This window comes from Scyliorhinus canicula, chromosome 22 (genome assembly GCF_902713615.1).
Source record: "Scyliorhinus canicula chromosome 22, sScyCan1.1, whole genome shotgun sequence".
Lineage (NCBI taxonomy): Eukaryota > Metazoa > Chordata > Chondrichthyes > Carcharhiniformes > Scyliorhinidae > Scyliorhinus > Scyliorhinus canicula.
The window spans coordinates 20,006,567-20,025,657 of NC_052167.1; the positions used below are offsets into that span (position 1 = coordinate 20,006,567).

The 19,091-nt window shown below is 50.8% G+C and overlaps 1 protein-coding gene across 2 annotated transcripts in view; it reads left to right on the plus strand.

Moving 5' to 3' along the window:
* ptpn20 (protein tyrosine phosphatase non-receptor type 20) overlaps positions 1 to 19,091 on the plus strand; it is a 364,145-nt gene that overhangs the window by 300,512 nt on the left and 44,542 nt on the right. For both annotated transcript variants that reach the window (XM_038782830.1, XM_038782831.1), the window contains 5 exons: positions 3,417 to 3,582; positions 9,003 to 9,079; positions 11,522 to 11,622; positions 16,219 to 16,349; positions 17,504 to 17,652. In XM_038782830.1, coding sequence (XP_038638758.1) covers positions 3,417 to 3,582; positions 9,003 to 9,079; positions 11,522 to 11,622; positions 16,219 to 16,349; positions 17,504 to 17,652 — 624 coding nt within the window. The remainder of the gene's footprint in view (positions 1 to 3,416; positions 3,583 to 9,002; positions 9,080 to 11,521; positions 11,623 to 16,218; positions 16,350 to 17,503; positions 17,653 to 19,091) is intronic.

Consider the following 19,091-nt stretch of genomic DNA (forward strand, 5'->3'; position numbering starts at 1 on the left):
TTTCTTGTAGTTGATGAGCTGTAAACATCATGCCGCCTGTTTCTCTTGATGGTTGAATGAGAGTTGAGGAATAGCTCTTCAGCAAATATAATACAGTAAGAAGTCTTACAATACCAGGTTAAAGTCCAACTGGTTTGTTTAGAATCACTAGTGGTAACCACTTGGACTTTAACCTGGTGTCATAAGACTTCTTGTTGTGCTCACTGCAAAGTGCCGGCTCAAAGTGGAGAGGACATCCAAGAAGATCGCGCCTATAGACAGTAATGTTTCAAAACAAACCTGTTGGACTTTAGACTTCTTACTGTGCTCGCCCCAGTCCAACTCCGGCATCTCCACATCATGGCAAATATAATAATAAGTCGGTTCAGAAGAGCAATCTTTCAAGCAATGGAAAGCCTCTGAAATTCCCACAGTTGTATTTGTCTCCTTCCTGTATCCAGATCTGAAGGATTAGGGCTTGCAGCTGTAAAGTTATGTTCCTTCCATCAGCGCTTAAAAACTTCAGCGGAAATTCCATCACTGGCTTGTTCTTCATTTGTCTGATAATCTCCATTATAGGTATTAGCGGAGTTCCAAGCTCACCTCTAACTGGGTGTTGTGGGATTCAGTGGTTAACAATTGATCCTTGACTGAAACGGTCTTCAAAATGGTCTCTCCAACGGGCATTGACTGCTTCCCTTTCCTTGATCAGACCTTCCCAGTCCTTAGGCCTAAGAGGAGCATGTCTAGGTCACCCTCTCCCGTGTCTTGGCCACTCTTTCAAGCCTGACCGTTACTCTCCACTCTTCCCCCTGAGGGATTTCGGTCTTCAATACACCACACACGGCCTCAATGAAACTCAAAGCTGGTGTAGTATTCCTCAATTAGAACCAAATTGGTGCCGTTGTTGGAGGTCAAATGTCAAGGCCTGGCACGAGCTTCAGCGCCCTTGGCAATACCTTGTCCAGTAACTCCAGCAGCATCTCCTCCGCCCCTTAGAACATAGAACATAGAACAGTACAGCACAGAACAGGCCCTTCGGCCCTCAATGTTGTGCCGAGCCATGATCACCCTACTCAAACCCACGTATCCACCCTATACCTGTAACCCAACAACACCCCCCCCCCCCTTAACCTTACATTTTAGGACACTACGGGCAATTTAGCATGGCCAATCCACCTAACCCGCACATCTTTGGACTGTGGGAGGAAACCGGAGCACCCGGAGGAAACCCACGCAGACACGGGGAGGACGTGCAGACTCCACACAGACAGTGACCCAGCCGGGAATCGAACCTGGGACCCTGGAGCTGTGAAGCATTTATGCCAACCACCATGCTACCGTGCTGCCCCTTAACATGCAATGATTGTTCCTCCGGAGCTGGAGCAGTGTTAGAAAAATCCAATAAATAACTAGCAACAAAGGGACACCGGGAAAGTTACCCACATCGATGTTTAATGCTCGAGCCTGGAAATAAGATGCACCTTGATCTCCCACCCACCAGCAATGCTCAGGGGCAAGAATGATGATCAGACTCTAACTCTAGTGAGGGCTGAGAGGGATAGATGTGTCTGGAGGGCGGCACGGAGATATAGGGGGAGTGTGGACCCCGTTGTGTGCAGGTAGCAGAGCTGTGGATGTTAGCCCGAGATGGGCTGAGTTACATGTATAATCTAAGGAGTGTAAAGGGTTAACAAGATGATGTTCAAGTATCTCAACACTAGATGGCATCACTGAGTAGTCTTATAAAAGGCTGCGTCTAAGCATTCTGGAGAAGGGTAAGGAGAAGGATAATGAGAGGTTGAGATAGAGTGTTGGTTGTATTAGAAAGACATTATAGATTACTGTAGCATAGATGTAATACTGTTGTTTTATTAGCTATTACCAGTAGAGTGTGCAAACCATTTAAAGTAGTGTAAAATAAACTAGCTTTGTTTTAAATACATAGCTTGATGTTCTTTGTAAACACTACAACTTTTAGCTATTTTGGAGAACTATACAAGGAATATCACATTACAAACCGGCGAAAATGTAATCAAAATAAATTTTGAACTCCTATGCAGGAATATTCAGGAGGGGAGTACAGACAGGTAGAGGAAATGGGACTGCGAGGGGGAAGGAAAGATTAGACCCACAATGTGGAGAGCACAGGTAGGTTTGGGAATTGACTTGGTGCAGGTACAAAGTAAACAGAGGCCTAAGATTGTCGTGTAGGTCAAACTGTGATCATCAAGATCAGAAGGGGTGTATTGGAAGATGGGATATCCCCTCCCAGGTCTTCCAAGACAGCCCATCCCTCCTGAAACTGACTGCCCTTTCCCTTTAGTGGACTGCCTCTATTCCTATCTCATCCCCCACCTCAAATCTTCCCCCATACCACAGACGTTCAGATTTTCCTTTCTTTTGTCAATCAGCTGACCTCTGACCCCCCCCCCCCCCCCCCCCCCATTGTCCAGCTCTGCTGGGTTACCTCAATGTGACAGACCCCACCAGGTCACCTGTCCGAAGGAGAGCAGGGGGTCCGCGCAGTATCTTGGCCAACAGTCATTCCCGCTCGCCCCCCTACCCAAACCTGCACAGCCATGAGAAAGATTAACTACCAATCACTGCTGTTTGTGTGACTTTGCTACGTGGAAAATTGGCTGTCCTTAATTTGCAGAAAAGTAATTCACTGTGATGTGTTGGGTATGCTGGGTCTGTGAAGACTGCGTTTACCAGAGCAGTGAGGGAGACAAGCTACCAACACTTGTAGAAGTACAACTCTATTTTATTTAACTCTGAGCTGTTAAACATACTTGCACTGTGGGTCAACGCTATGTTAGGTTGACTGAAGACCTGAGGTTAACCTGACCAGACTATACTGCTTAGCACATGGTAGATGTTCGTGCTACTGATTACGGGCTCTGGCTGTCTCAGAGGCTGCATCCCGAATGAGCGGGAAAACTAGTGCCCTCTGGCTTTATAGTGGCCGTGTCCTGCCTGGTGATTGGCTGCTATGTTCTGTGTGTTGATTGGTCTTTCAATGTGTCAGTCAGTGTGTGTCTCTGCACCATCATATACTTGTGTGTATATTATGACGCACTGGCTGCATAAAACACTTTGAGGATGTGAAGGATACAACATTAATGCCAGTTCTTTAACACCACTGTCTCAATCTTTGTCTGAGGCCGTGTCACAGATTAGAATTGGCCTTGCTGGAATATGATTGGGAAGAGTATTAAAATTGGTGAGAGGCAGCCTGCATGATTTAACTGATGGGTAATGAAGTGGAAACCAATAGGGTGAAGAATAAAGCAGTCTTCAATGACGAGACAAAGGAAGTCAGAATACATTTGGCCAGTGGTCCAAAGTAGCCAACAGAGTTGGAGCGTCTGTTGGATCGGAGATTTCTTTGAATGACATGTATGATTTAAAAAGATGCCATGTTTCTTCCTCAGGTGAACGGGGAGGATCTGTCTGCCCTGTCTCACAGTCAGACTGTTGACATTCTGCGTACGGTACAAGGTGTTGTGAGGTTAACTGTCAGCAGAAAGCTGCCCGCGGAGATGAAGGACAATCGACCTGAAACTGAACTTTTGCCCACGAAACAATTATTACCCCCTGGTAAGATATGGCAATTCCTGCGGATTTTGTACAGCTAAAATATTGTGGGTTGACTAAGACAATAACAGAATAAGTCTTATATTGAAGAGAGACAAAGCTCAAATAATATTTAAGGAGAGGATTATTTACTTGTTTAAAATATTCCCCTGCAATGTTTCTATTTCTTAAGAAGATATTTTTTACAAATGGAATATGCTCTATAGTTTGCAAATTGCGTTTGTTCCAGTGGTGGCTTCTGATTGGCCCACGATCATCCAAAGTTCCGACTACCGTTGCACAGAATTGATACAGAAGGAGGCCATTCAGCCCATCACGTCTCTCCAAATGGGCAATTGACTGAGGCCTCAGTTTTCCAGTCCTGCCCGCCATGGGAATTTCCGGCCCCGGGGGTGGGCGGGAACAGAAAACCTACCCCTTAGTGTCACCCCCCCCACCCTTCCACCTCCCCCTCCCCCCCCGCACCCTTGCACCTCTTCCTCCCCCCGCACCCTTCCACCTCACCCTCCCCCCCGCACCCTTCCACCTCACCCCCCCACCCTTCCACCTCACCCTCCCCCCCCGCATCTTCCACCTCACCCTCCCCCCCCATCTTCCACCTCACCCTCCCCCCCCCAGACCCACCTCACCCCCCCACCCTTCCACCTCACCCTCCCCCCCGCCCGCATCTTCCACCTCACCCTCCCCCCCGCACCCTTCCACCTCCCCCTCCCCCCCCCACCGCACCCTTCCACCTCACCCTCCCCCCCCGCACCCTTCCACCTCACCCTCCCCCCCCCCCCCGCACCCTTCCACCTCACCGCACCCTTCCACCTCACCCTCCCCCCCCCTGCACCCTTCCACCTCACCCTCCAGGCCCTGTAACCCTGCACATTTTTTCTTTCGGACACTAATCCAATTTGAATGCTTTGATTGAATCTGCCGCCACCACACTATCGGGCAACACGTTCCTGGTCATAAGCCTTCGCTGCAGAAGGTTTCGTTACGTGTCTCCATTGCTTCTTTTCTAAATGACCTTAAACCTGTGTCCTTGCGTTCTTTTTCAAAAATAATTCCAATTAAGGGGCAATTTAGCGTGGCACATCTCCTTGGGCTGTGGGGGTGAGACCCACGCAGACACGGGGGAGAATGTGCAAACTCCACACGGGCAGTGACCCGGGGCCGGGATCGAACCCGGGTCCTCGGGGCCGTGAGGCAGCAGTGCTAACCACTGTGCCACCGTGCTGCCCTTTCCACGCGTCCTTTGTTCTTCAGCTTGTGGCTCTCTATTCTGCCCAGACTCATGATTTTGAATACCTCTGTAAAATCTAAGTATATCTCCCTCGTACCATGTCTCTTTCACCCATCACCCCTTTGCTTCACTGATCTACATGGAACCCGGACAACATTTTAATTTTAACATAGGAACACCATCGTACCTCCCCAACTCTGTAACCAGACAACCCCCGGGCACCCCATGGTCTCTCAATTCAAACGGACACGTTTTTCAACCATCGGGCGAATTACCAAATTACCTATGGAGAAAAGGAGACCTGAAATAAAGGATATTAGGGAAAGCAATCCCAGGAACGCAAGAAACCAACCAATCTTTTTTTTTACTTAAATTTTTCCAATTAAGGGGCACTTTAGCGTGGCCAATCCACCTACCCTGCATATCCTTTTGGGGAGAATGTAGAAATCACCCAATTCTAAGGCGGGCAGCACGGGAGCATGGTGGTTAGCATAAATGCTTCACAGCTCCAGGGTCCCAGGTTCGATTCCCGGCTGGGTCACTGTCTGTGTGGAGTCTGCACGTCCTCCCCCTGTGTGCGTGGGTTTCCTCCGGGTGCTCCGGTTTCCTCCCACAGTCCAAAGATGTGCAGGTTAGGTGGATTGGCCATGCTAAATTGCCCGTAGTGTCCTAAAAAAAAAGTAAGGTTAAGGGGGGGGTTGTTGGGTTACGGGTATAGGGTGGATACGTGGGTTTGAGTAGGGTGATCATTGCTCGGCACAACATCGAGGGCCGAAGGGCCTGTTCTGTGCTGTACTGTTCTATGTTCTATGTGACTCATTTACAAGATCTGCCTCAATGGTCTGTCAGCACAGCAGCTGCCTGCCAGCACGCGGCCACTTTGTACCCTGACAGACTCCACTCAAACCTCCTCCTGTCTTTCCTGTGTGCGGAATGTGGGAAAGGAGGAGAGTCATGGACTACACTCGGCAAACTCTCACTATCTTTGTCCCTGGGTGGGAGAATGAGTCAGCAACACCTCATACTACCATCTAGTGGTGTGAAGACGATCTCGCTGCCTCTGTCGCTGTCTTTGAATATTTCTCTTGTCTCTCCCTTTCCCTCTTTCTCTGCTTGTTTTTTTCCTGTGTTCGCCCGAGCAAGGACCATGGCATTCACAGGGGTGGAACTTGGAGAGAGAATTCCTTTTATTCCCAGCTCCATTGTGCTGGAGACCCGGGACTGTCAGATAAAAGGCCCCCCCACTAAGGCTTCAAATCCTGGCCTGTTTCCCACCCAAATAAATTGACAGCAACATCTCCATGGCCATTGGGATTGGGAGGCTGGGTCTGAAATGTGGTGCAGCAGCCGCGTTCCAATATTTCAATAAAATCAACGCTCTTTTTCAGGCAATAGACAGAGCCACCCAAAAGAAAAGGTGCCGAAATGATCACAGTTGCCTGAACGCCATACACAATGCGAATTTGATGTTGTGGCACCTGTTTTATCTCAAAGCAAGTAGAACGATTTTAACTCCATCATACCTCCCCAACTCTGTCACCAGACACCCTTCCCCATCCCCCTTTCCGTGTCCCTCAGTTCACACGGAGACCCTTTTTAACCATCCCCCAATCCCACTGAACATAGGCCAAAATTTTCCGGCCCTTTCCACTGGCCAGAACTTACAGGCCCACAGATCCCCTGCCGGTGGAAAGCGGGAGCCATGGAAATAATAACAATAATATAATAATAATAGAAAGAGCCGTTACTAGTGGCGGGGTGGGCAGCACGGTGGCGCAGTGGTTAGCACTGGGACTGGCGCTGAGGACCCGGGTTTGAATCCCCGGCCCTGGGTCACACTGTCCGTGTGGAGTTTGCACATTCCCCCCGCGTCAGACTTCGGAAAAATATATCGGCATTCCTTCACTGTCACTGGGTTAAAATCCCAGAACTGCCCTCCCTAACGGCACAGTGGGTGGACCTACACCACACAGACTGCAGTGGTTTCGAGAAGGCAGCTCACCACCACCTACTCTCGGACAATAAGAGGTGGTCAATAAATGCTGCCCTAGCCAGTGATGACCATGTCCTGTTAACTAATTTTTTTAAAGTACCATTTAGATGACAATTGACTAAATGCACACCTCAAGTCGAATCACCTTACTAAAATTGGAAAAATATCAGGATTCAATAAAATAAAAATGTAAAACATAAATTTAACAATGATCCTTAACTTAATCTCTGAATAGATGTGATTAATTGAGTTTTTTCCTCATTCATATCTGTTTTTTCACTAATGCTGCTATTAAGTTAAATTAAATATTGAATTCTTATGTGAAGCAAATTTTGTTGCCATGATGAACAGGTTTACTGAATCGAAAGTATATTAATCCGCTCATTCACAGTGTGGCACTGCTCTTTAGAAATAGTGAAAGCGGGCAGGGAGAGACGTGAGAGGAAGGGCGAGGGATAGGAAAGGGCAAAGCAGCTGATAACGAGGTACAGAGAAGCCATGGAGAGATAGAAATGGAGAGGGGGATTCCTTCTCCACCCCCTCACCCTGCGGAGGGTATATTCCGGCGGCAGAGGCGGCTCTCCATTGGCCTTCCGGTCCCGTCGATGCCAACAGGTGTTTTGCGTAGTTCGCCGGGGAAAAGCGGATCTCCGTCGGTGGGACTGGACAACCCCGCTGGTGGGAAGGGCCGGAAAATCCTGACCAGAGAAACTTCCGAGATGATATACAGTAAAGATGAGAAGAAAGGAAATTTAAAGGGAAAGATTATAAACATTAGGTTCCCAGCAGTGTTGGTGAAACAGCATACGTTGCTGATCAAATTCGGTCAGCAAATGTGATTCAACTTATTAGATTCATGCGAGACCCAGAAGCAAGACAAGTAAGGTAGACATTTAATTTCCTTAAAGGGTCTGTGGAAACTGTAATTGTTTTGAAGAATGGTTGAAAATGACCTTTAAGACTTAATTGTCAAGGGATCAATTGTAATTTTCTTGACTAATAAGAGATCCTGACCTCTGTGATGTTGACCTGGAAGCACTCCCCCAAAAAAGCCAGCGCAGTGGCTGACCGTCAGCCCATTCAGCGGGACGTGAAACATAAACTCTCCCCAATAGGGCAGCCAAATCACCTCAAAGCGGCAGCCATGTTGCAAACTGATAAGTGGGACCAAATTGTCCCACTATGGTCTAAGCTCTCTGTATTTCGTCAACACATTTGCTGAAGACATTTCAATGGAAGTGAATTCTCCTCCAGCAGTAACATTCCTTGAGATGTCAATATCCTTCAGGACTATACAAATGCCACGAGACAAAATAAAGGTGGGGCGGGATTCTGCGGGAATCGGCGGGGCGAACAACTCCGGCGCCAAGGAATGGCGTGAACCACTCTAGCGTTGGGCCGCCCCAAAGGTGCGGAATCCTCCGCACCTTCAGGGGCTAGGCCGGCGCCGGAGTGGTTTGCGCCACGCCGGCCGGCGTGGAAGGGGCTTGGTGCCACGCCAACCGGTGCCGAAGGGCCTCCGCCGGCCGGCGCGAGTTGGAGCATGCGCGGGAGCGCCAGCACATGCGCAGGGGGAATCATCTCCGTGTCGGCCATCACGGAGGACCACAGCGGTCGACGCGGAAGAATAGAGTGCCCCCACGGCACAGGCCATCCCCGGATTGGTGGGCCCGGATTGCGGGCCAGGCCACTGTGGGGGCACCTCCCGGGGTCAGATCCCCCTGCGCTCCCCCCCCCCCCCCCGAGAACCCCGGAGGCTGCTCGCGAAGCCAGGTGGGACTAGCCGAAAATGGGCAGCCACTCGGCCCATAGCGGGCCAGAGAATCACCTGGGGGGGGGGGGGGGGGGGCGCTGCGGTGCGATTGAATTCTTCGGCGCCGGGGATTTGGCTGGGGCGGGATTCATGCCGCCCCCCGGCGATTCTCCAACCCGGCGGGGTGTCGGAGAATCCTGCCCGTGATCTGAAGCACGACTGGAGCCCACAGCCACGTCACTTAGAGACTAAGGGACTACCAACTGAGCCTTGGCATTCCCAGTTGTGATCACTTATTTCAGAGAACCGAGAAACTCTATGTGTGATTTTCATTTTTATTTAATACCGATGTGTCTGTGCCCGATCCTGGAATTCTACCTTCTTACACTTGTATATTTGTATCAATATTTGATGATGCTAATGTAGATTTATTACTTCCTCGACAGAGGTCCAATTCCCACAGCACAATCCACCCGTGCTTGATCTGGAACACTCGAGTGGAGGCCCTGGAGACTCCAGTGAGGTAAGAGAAAATAACTCAGCCACAGTCCATCAACACAAATGCAGTGGCTGAGGGTGGGGACACACGTGACCTCTGCCCCCTGACCTCTCCAGAGCTTCCAGGGTCAGGTCAGGCTAGGATATTGATGGAACCATCAATTCACCAGACACGTGTTTCCGATATGAATCTAGGCTTTAATCGACTTACTTCAGAGCTAGCCTGTTACCCGTTGATGAACTCTTAGTGAACTCAGGCTGACTCTGGACAAGAGTATTTATACAGCAGCACTAGGGGGAGGAGTCGTGGACGGAGCCAAGGGTGGAGCCCAGTACAAGTTCCTGAGTACTCCCAGAGCTACTCCTAGTGCAGGGGTGGGCAAACTACGGCCCGCGGGCCGCATGCGGCCCGCCAAAGGTCTTTATGCGGCCCACCAAGATCAAGTCATTAAAAAAAAAACATTTTTTTTAAAAAATGTTTTTTAAAAATAAGGTTAAAAAATACTGGTATAGGGTGGATACGTTGACTTGAGTAGGGTGATCATTGCTCAGCACAACATGTGTTTCATGTGAAGTTTCTACTTTAAAATATTAATTAATAAAAATTAATTGCTTTTTTTTCTTTAAACTGAGTTACTTTGTTTTTCAAATAAATGTGTTTCATGTAAAGTTTCTACTTTAAAATGTGAATTAATAAAAATTAATTGCTTTTTTTTTCTTTAAAAACCTTTTATTTTGGCTATTTTAAATATTAATTATTTTACTTAATATACTATGCGGCCCTTTAAAATTGTGAATTTCTGAATGTGGCCCATGCACGGAAAAGTTTGCCCACCCCTGTCCTAGTGGTTGGATAACGCTACTGCGCTTACAAAGACAGTGTGAATTATCATATCATATATATTACATTCACCACAGATATTTAAGGTAAATACTGGCAGGGGCTGGCTGCAACCACCTGGACTATGTCGCGCCTGCCGCAGTGATTATGGGTCACGGTCAATCCTTAGGGTTAACCAGGGTAAGCCAACTGGGCCCCACTCCTGCCCATGAGCTGTCCTGTCTAGTGGGTTTATCTCTGTGTTGCTCAGCAATAGCGAGTCTAGGACCAGGGGAAATCCCCCCCCCCTCCCCCACCTTGCCGTCTCCCTCCGATGTCAGGACCCATGCATAGGCTGGGCACAGGCTCCTTCCACCCCTGTGCAGATTGGCTGCAAGCAGATTCGGAGCAGAAACCTGACATGTAAATGTCCCAACCTGACTGTGTCAAGCCTTCATTCCCTGACCTAAGGGCCTGTGGTGAATGTAATTCACACTGTAATATATATTATACCATGTCACTGTAAGCTCGACATACGAGCAGTTGCGTTGCCCTACCACTAGGGGGCGTTGCACTGGGAATGTACAGGAGTTTGTACTTGGGCTCCACCCTTGGCTCCACCCACGGCTCCTCCCCCTAGACTGACGTATAAAGGATGATGCTGAAGAGCCAGCCACCAGTTCATCTGGAGTTCATCGTGTTACAGGCTGGCTCTGTTGTAAGTTGATTAAAACCACTGTTCACATCCTAAAGCACGTGTCTCGTGAATTGATGGTCACATCAGGGCCATTATTAGGGGCTGAGGATTTTGGCTCCAGATTGGAGGGTCTTTGTTATTTGGATACAGGCATTCGAGAATAAATATTCCATTACTAATCAGAGCATTGTGGCATTAGAAGATAGCCCTGGACACCATTGAAGAAATGGACAAGTCATAGAATACCCCCTAAAGTGCAGAAGGAGGCCATTTGGCCCATCAAGTCTGCACCGACTCTCCGAAAGAGCACCCACCTAGGCCCAGTCCCCCACCCTATCCCAGTAACCCCACTGAACCTTTGGTCACTAAGGGCAATTTTAGCATGGCCAATCCACCAAACCTGCACATCTTGGGACTGTGGGAGGAAATCGGAGTACCCGGAGGAAACCCACGCAGACACGGGGAGAACGCGCAGACTCCGCACAGACAGTGACCCAAGCTGGGAATTGAACCTGGGACCCTGGGGCTGTGAAGCAACAGTGCTAACCACTGTGCTGCTGTGCTGCCCACACAAAGCTTTACGGCGAACATGCTCAGCTGGGGTAAATACTTTAGTACAGGGGTGGGCAAACTTTTCCGTGCAAGGGCCACATTCAGAAATTCGCAATTTTATAGGGCCGCATAGTATATTAAGTAAAATAATTAATATTTAAATAGCCAAAATAAAACGTTTCTAAAGAAAAAAAAAGCAATTAATTTTTATTAATTAATATTTTAAAGTAGAAACTTTACATGAAACACATTTATTTGAAAAACAAAGTAACTCAGTTTAAAGAAAAAAAAACAATTAATTTTTATTAATTAATATTTTAAAGTAGAAACTTCACAATGGCCTTCATTTGCGCTGTAACGATCCTGTGATTCATCCTCCCTCTTCTGCTGCCTTGCAGAGCACGGAGATTAACATCCTTCATCGAACACATTCTACCGGACAGCAGAGCGCGTTGCCCAGCTTCGATGTCGCACGAGGCCTTGAACACAACGCCGACGGGTAAAAAAACAACCAGATGATTTATTCTGTGATCTGACCTCGGGTGTTTGCGAGTGTCTCTTGTGACCCTCTGTGTGCTCCTCACTGTAACGCATCAAGGGGGCTGGAACTAACCCTCCAGACTTGGCGGCCTCAGTGTCCTGTGCTGCATTAGCTGAGTTGTGCCAGTGCCGAGGTTGTGTCTACTGTGCAGGGCAAGGACGAGACTAGCTTCGATTCTGAGGCCTCTCACAGCAAGGCTCGGCTCCTGCTGGCCGAGGTACCAGACTGATAGATGTTCTTGTGAAAGATGTTACGATTTATGGAATCCACGCTCTCTCATCAATCAATGTCTCCATGAGAAGAGGGGAGAACGTTTCAACAGGCATGATGGGCTCAACCGTCTCCTGTGTGAAGTCTGGCGATGCTGAGTGGCAGAGAGTCTTTATACATGATGATTCAGAGCAATGGTAGACCCAGGGCGCGATTCTCTGCTTCCCAGGCCGGGTGGGAGAATCGTGGGAGGGTCGCTCTGGTACCCCCCGTGATTCTCCCACCCCCCCCAAAATGGCGTGTCGCGTTTTGCGACACACCGCTCGGAGAATCGCGGGTCGCCGTTTTTCACGGCGACCCGCAATTCTCCGGCACGGATGGGCCGAGCGGCCTGCCGTTCCCGACCGGTTCACGCCGGCGGCAACCACATCTGGTCGCTGCCAGAGTGAACATGGCGCAAAAGGTGAGTATGGGGTCTGTGGGGGGCGGAGAGGGGATCGAGCACCACGGCCGTGCTCGGGAGGGGACTCGGCTGCGATCGGTGTCCACCGACCGTCGGGCCGGCCCCTCCGCCACCCCACAAGATCAAGCTGCCACGCCTTGCGGGGCAGCGGAGGGGAAGACGGCAACCGCGCATGCGCGGGTTGGAGCCGGCCAACCTGCGCATGCGCGGCTGACGTCATTGGGTGCTGCCTTGCAGCGCTGGCCCTAGGGTTGCTGGCGCCCCGGGCAAGTTCAACTTCGGCGCCCTTGGAGGGGGGGGCGGGGCCGAGGGGGCGGGGGCGGGGCCGAGAGGGGGCGGGGCCGAGAGGGGGCGGGGCGAGAGGGGGGGCGGGGCCGAGAGGGGGGGACGAGGGGGGGGGGGCGAGAGGGGGGGGGCGGGGCTGAGAGGGAGGGGGGCGGGGCCGAGAGGGGGGGCGAGAGGGGGGGCGGGGGCGAGAGGGGCGAGAGGGGGGCGAGGGCGAGAGGGGGGCGAGGGGGGCGGGGGCTAGAGGGGGGCGGGGGCGAGAGGGGGGCGAGGGGGGCGGGGGCGAGAGGGGGGCGGGGGCGAGAGGGGGGCGAGGGGGGCGAGGGGGGTGGGGGCGAGCGGACCCGAGGGGGGGGGAGCGGACCCGAGGGGGGGAGAGCAGACCCGAGGGGGGGAGAGCAGACCGAGGGGGGGAGCGGACCGAGCGGGGGGGCGGACCCGAGGGGGGGCGGGGCGGAGGGGGGGGGCGGGGCGGTGGGCGGACCCGAGGGGGGGGCCGCCCTGGGGGAGTGCGGCCACCCTGGGGGAGTGCGGCCACCGCGCATGCGCTGGTTGGCACCGGCCCAACTGCGCATGCGCGGGACCCGAGTCTCTGGCGCCCCCTAGCACATGGCGCCCCGGGCGACTGCCCGAGTTGCCGGTGCCTTGAGCCGGCCCTGCTGCCTTGACGCCAGCGTCATGGCCCGGCGGCCGCGATTTACAAAAGGCCGCCCCTAGTCCCCGGGAGGGGGGGGGGGAGAGAATAGGGGGCGAGGAGCGGCCTCCGACGCCGTCGTGAAACACTCCGGGTTTCACGACAGCATCGGGCGTTGCGAAGATTTCCGCCCCCTGACTTTAATTGATTACTGTCCTATGCTATTGCTTATCGTCTGGATACTGTTATGCAGTATACCGCTATACAGTGTATTGTTATATAGTATATATTATACAGTATACTACTACACACTCCACTCTTATACAGTGTTCTGTTATCCAGCGTACTGTTATCCGGTATGCTGTTATACATGCAGTGTAGTTATCCAGGGTACTGTTATCCAGTGTTGTTATATGGTGCACTGTTATCCAGCAGGCTATTATCCAGCATGCTATTATCCAGCAGGCTATTATCCAGCAGGCTATTATCCAGCATGCTATTATCCAGCAGGCTATTATCCAGCAGGCTATTATCCAGCATGCTATTATCCAGCAGGCTATTATCCAGCAGGCTATTATCCAGCAGGCTATTATCCAGCAGGCTATTATCCAGCATGCTATTATCCAGCAGGGTATTATCCAGCAGGCTATTATCCAGCAGGCTATTATCCAGCAGGCTATTATCCAGCAGGCTATTATCCAGCAGGCTATTACCCAGCAGGCTATTATCCAGCAGGCTATTATCCAGCATGCTGTTATCCAGCAGGGTATTATCCAGCAGGCTATTATCCAGCATGCTATTATCCAGCAGGGTATTATCCAGCATGCTATTATCCAGCAGGCTATTATCCAGCATGCTATTATCCAGCAGGGTATTATCCAGCAGGCTATTATCCAGCAGGCTATTACCAGCAGGCTATTATCCAGCAGGCTATTATCCAGCAGGCTATTATCCAGCAGGCTATTATCCAGCAGGCTATTATCCAGCAGGGTATTATCCAGCATGCTATTATCCAGCAGGCTATTATCCAGCAGGCTATTATCCAGCAGGCTATTACCAGCAGGCTATTATCCAGCAGGCTATTATCCAGCAGGCTATTATCCAGCAGGCTATTACCAGCAGGCTATTATCCAGCATGCTATTATCCAGCAGGCTATTATCCAGCAGGCTATTACCAGCAGGCTATTATCCAGCAGGCTATTATCCAGCAGGCTATTATCCAGCAGGCTATTATCCAGCAGGGTATTATCCAGCAGGCTATTATCCAGCTATTATCCAGCAGGCTATTACCCAGCAGGGTATTATCCAGCAGGCTATTATCCAGCAGGCTATTATCCAGCAGGCTATTACCCAGCAGGCTATTACCCAGCAGGCTATTATCCAGCAGGCTATTATCCAGCAGGCTATTATCCAGCAGGCTATTACCAGCAGGCTATTATCCAGCAGGCTATTATCCAGCAGGCTATTATCCAGCAGGCTATTATCCAGCAGGCTATTACCAGCAGGCTATTATCCAGCAGGCTATTATCCAGCAGGCTATTACCAGCAGGCTATTATCCAGCAGGCTATTATCCAGCAGGCTATTACCAGCAGGCTATTATCCAGCAGGCTATTATCCAGCAGGCTATTACCAGCAGGCTATTATCCAGCAGGCTATTATCCAGCAGGCTATTACCAGCAGGCTATTATCCAGCAGGCTATTATCCAGCAGGCTATTATCCAGCATGCTATTATCCAGCTATTATCCAGCAGGCTATTATCCAGCAGGGTATTATCCAGCAGGCTATTATCCAGCAGGCTATTATCCAGCAGGCTATTATCCAGCAGGCTATTATCCAGTGCATTGTTATCCAGTTTACTGTTAGACTATAAGGGGCCTCAGTGAGGGAAGCGTGGACGAGGCTGCACAGCCCCATTTTGTACACTGAAATAAAAATTAAATGAAAATCGCTTATTGTCACAAGTAGACTTCAATGAAGTTACTGTGAAAGCCCCTAGTCACCACATTCCGACGCCTGTTCGGGGAGGCTGGTACAGTGAGAGATTGGGATACCATATAATAATGAGGGGCAGCACGGTGGCGCAGTGGGTTAGCACTGCTGCCTCACGGCGCTGAGGACCCGGGCTCCAATCCCGGCGCTGGGTCACTGTCGTGTGGAGTTTGCGCATTCTCCCCGTGTCTGCCTGGGTCTCACCCCCCACAACCCAAAGATGTGCAGGGTGGGTGGATTGGCCACGCTAAATTGCCCCTTAATTGGAAAAAAGAAGAATTGGGTGCTGATGTAACATCAATTGGACACGAAACACGATGAAGATCCAAACTGTGGCTTTAATCAGCTAGTTGTTAGCCCGGTGGTCGGCTACAGAGAAAGGCCGACCGCCGGGAAACCTGGGTACTTATACCCCGCCTCGGAGGTGGGGTCTACTTGCCTCTCGACCAATTGGTGAGCAGTCACATGACTGGTCCCAGCCAATCAGACGAGAGGCACATGACCAGCCAGAGCCAATGGGAAACCAATGCTCTGCACCAATGGCAGTGCTCCCACTCAAATCACCACAGGTGCTCTAAATTTACAAAACAGAAATGTGCCCCGATCTCCAAGGCCCCCGATGCAATCCTGGCCGTTGGATGGCGGCCCCCACGATTCATTCCTTCATGGACTTAAGACAAACAGTTTTTTTTTGGTGGGATGTTGCACTAACCCGATGGCTCCCTTGTCACCTTTTGTTTCACTGAAACCAGCTTCCTCATTTTGCAGCAGTACATGGGCTGCGTTATTCTGTTACTTTTTTAAAGTATTATTATGCAGGGGACCACCACAATGCAGTTGGAACTTTTGCTCCATTCCGACAAAGGGAAACCCTTAATCGATTTGAAACCACTTGCGAGGCCAATAAGTTATGAAGTTTGTCCGGGCGAAACGCGGGGAAGTCGGCCATTCAATCTGCTTTTATTTTGAAGCTCAGTGAGATGCCACCAGAGTCACTCAGGAGGGGTGTACGAAGATGACGAGGCAGAATACAATTCCGATGGATGGAGCAGTGACGAGGACCGGCCTCGCTCCTCCTGCAGAGTACCTGCTCCCCCTACAGGTGAGCCTCGGGACAACAGGCCTTCCCGTCCAGGCACTGTTTACGGGAAAGATTTGAAACCCTAATCATAAAAGACCAGCTGTGGCTCCATTAGAAAAGAAAGTGGATTCTGTGCCAGAAAATCTTAAGTCGAAATTGCTGTCAGTAAAGATTGGCTGCAAGGAACTGTTATAGTTGTTCGTTTTATGTGTTACACATGTGCTGTTTTTAATATTAAGTCTGCAAGCAAAGTCCGTTAATGGTTTAGGGTTAATTCTCACCGAGTGCATTTTGCGGACACTCAGCTGGACTCTTGATAGAGCAGGATTTCAGGCCTCATCGAACTTTCCCACCGCTTTACCTCCAGATCCTGTCCGTCTTCTTGTAGTCTGTAGCGATACCTTTCGCGCCCCATCTATAAATCAGGTTACTGGTGTCAGCCATGGATTTGTGACCACCTCTGAGTCAGAAGGGCAGAAATCCAAGCCTCACTCCAAAGGCCCGAGTCCATTATCCAGGCCCTACTGAGGAAGTGCTTCAAGGACGACGGTGCTGGCTTTTTGTTGAAAAAGGTTTATTCCACAGGGATGCCCCGTGCCTTAAGGCCTCGGAGCCTTGGAGTCCCTCCTGGAGGAGAAGCTGATGGCTCCAACCCATCAGCCAGGCCTGCAGTCAGGCCTGTTTGTGCTGCTGGCTCAGGCTCCATTCCTCTTCACAGGGCCTTGCCAGGAAGTGGGATGGTCCCAGAGATGTTTATGACTGCATGGGTCAGCGGTCACATTCAGATCTGCTTTGTCTACTCTACACCCAAACAAGGAGAGTACAGGAGGAATATGAGGGCCCGTGTAGAAAACATTAGCAGGTGTTTGTAAGAAGTGTAACATGGCACCACCTAAACACAATTTCAGCTTCTTGGAAGTCTTTTCTTTTAATTTCTAGATAAGTCACTGTGTTCTCTTTCAATGTTCCACCTGGCTAAAGGGGGTAGAAATATTTGGATGGTCAGGTAAGATTTGTGATTGTGAATTGAAAGCGTATCGATTGAAAAGGGAAGGGTAAAACTAATTTGCTGCTATCTAAAATGGAATTCGATGCCTGAGCCCTTTCTGATGCGGACTTGCTTTCATATTTCACCAATCTGTGTGTGTGTGTGTCTCTCTCTCTACCTCCATTAGGCAAGCCCATGGTATCAGAGTTTGAGTTGATCATCTGGCCAGTGGTGAAGACTCCAGTGGGCAGCAAGTACTCCGGAGCGAACCTGGAAGCTCTCATTGGAGACTTTCGACAGCAGCTGGAACAGCTGCAGCCTCTTAAGGAATTTATGGTATGTCAGAGCGAGCTGCGCATGAACAGTCACGTTGCTTATACCCCAGGAGCGGGATTCCCCGTCGGCTGATGCCGGAATCGGGAAGCGCGATTGGGCGGAGAATCATTTTTTTGATGTCGAAATCGTGACGGCGCGGGTTTCACGCCAAATCGCAATTCTCCGGTGCCTCAATGGCGGCGTCAATGCATTCCACTCTGCACGAACAGTAAGCGCCGTTGGCATATCATTAGCGGGCCTGACCGAGTATGCTGCTGGGCCTCCATAATTTTCTACCTCCACCGGGGGGAGTTCCTGACGGTGAGGTTCATCTATGCTTTTAAAAGTCGTGAAACATGGCTGCTGAGGGAGAGAGGGTGTCCAGCATCGCTATAGTTTGTTGACAGTTGTGCCGCTGGCCGGCGGGGGGGGGGGGGGGGGGTGATTCTGCCAGGGCCAGGGGGAGTAGTGAGGGGTGGCCAGGAGGTGGTGTGTGGGGTCGGGGTGGACGGGCACGGAGCACCATTGCCGCAGCCGGCAAGGCAGCCGTGTGGCTGTGCACGCCGCTGACTGCCCACAGGGCCACAAGTCGTCGTATGGGTGTGTGTCCCCCCCCCCCCCCCCCCCCCCCCCCCCAGATACCCTCTGGCCCCAGCCAACCCATCAACAGGATGGGCGCGCTCCAGCGCAACCAGTGCCATCTCCTTGGCTGGGTTGAGTGTGTGTGGGGAGTGGAGTGCTGATACGCGGCGACAGCTTGTCAGCGTCCCGAGTGTCAATCGCGAATTTGGCGAATCCCGCACTATTTCCCATTGGAATCGATTGTGTTCCGCATGGCGCCGCTGAATCGGTCCAGGTGCGGCGCAACCTTTGCTGTCGTGGAAGTCCACGAATCGTGTCCCAGCGTCAACTCTTAGTCTTAGGAAAGGAGAATCCAGCCGCAGATGTTTAGACGCATGAACGATATCTTCGGAGTTTGTGCTTCCTCAGAAACCCCTGCTCCACAGCTTTGTTAAACAACAATCTATCCGCCTTAAAGATACTCAAAGATTCTGCTTCCACTGCCTTTTTTGAAGAAGAGAGTTCCAGAGACTCAGGACTCCCTTAAAGAGGAGTTGTAGTTGGCTCCATAGCTCGGTGGTTAGAGCACTGTCTTGTAAACCAGGGGTTGCGAGTTTGATTCTTGCTGGGGGCTGTAGCTCAAAAATATATAGGTGACACGGTAGCACAGTGATCAGCATTGATGCTTCACAGCACCAGGGTCACTGTCTGTGCAGAGTGTCATGTGAGAGTACCTTGAAGAAATGGGTGTTTATCAGTGACGTCAGAGTGTGGGTGGAGCTGGGCTGTCTGTCAGCTTTTTACTTTCATTCTAGGCTGTTTGCTGCAGGGTGTGTTTTAGTTTCATTTTCGGAGCTGGATAGCTGCAGTCACAGTCAGAAGGTTTATTAGTCTCTCTC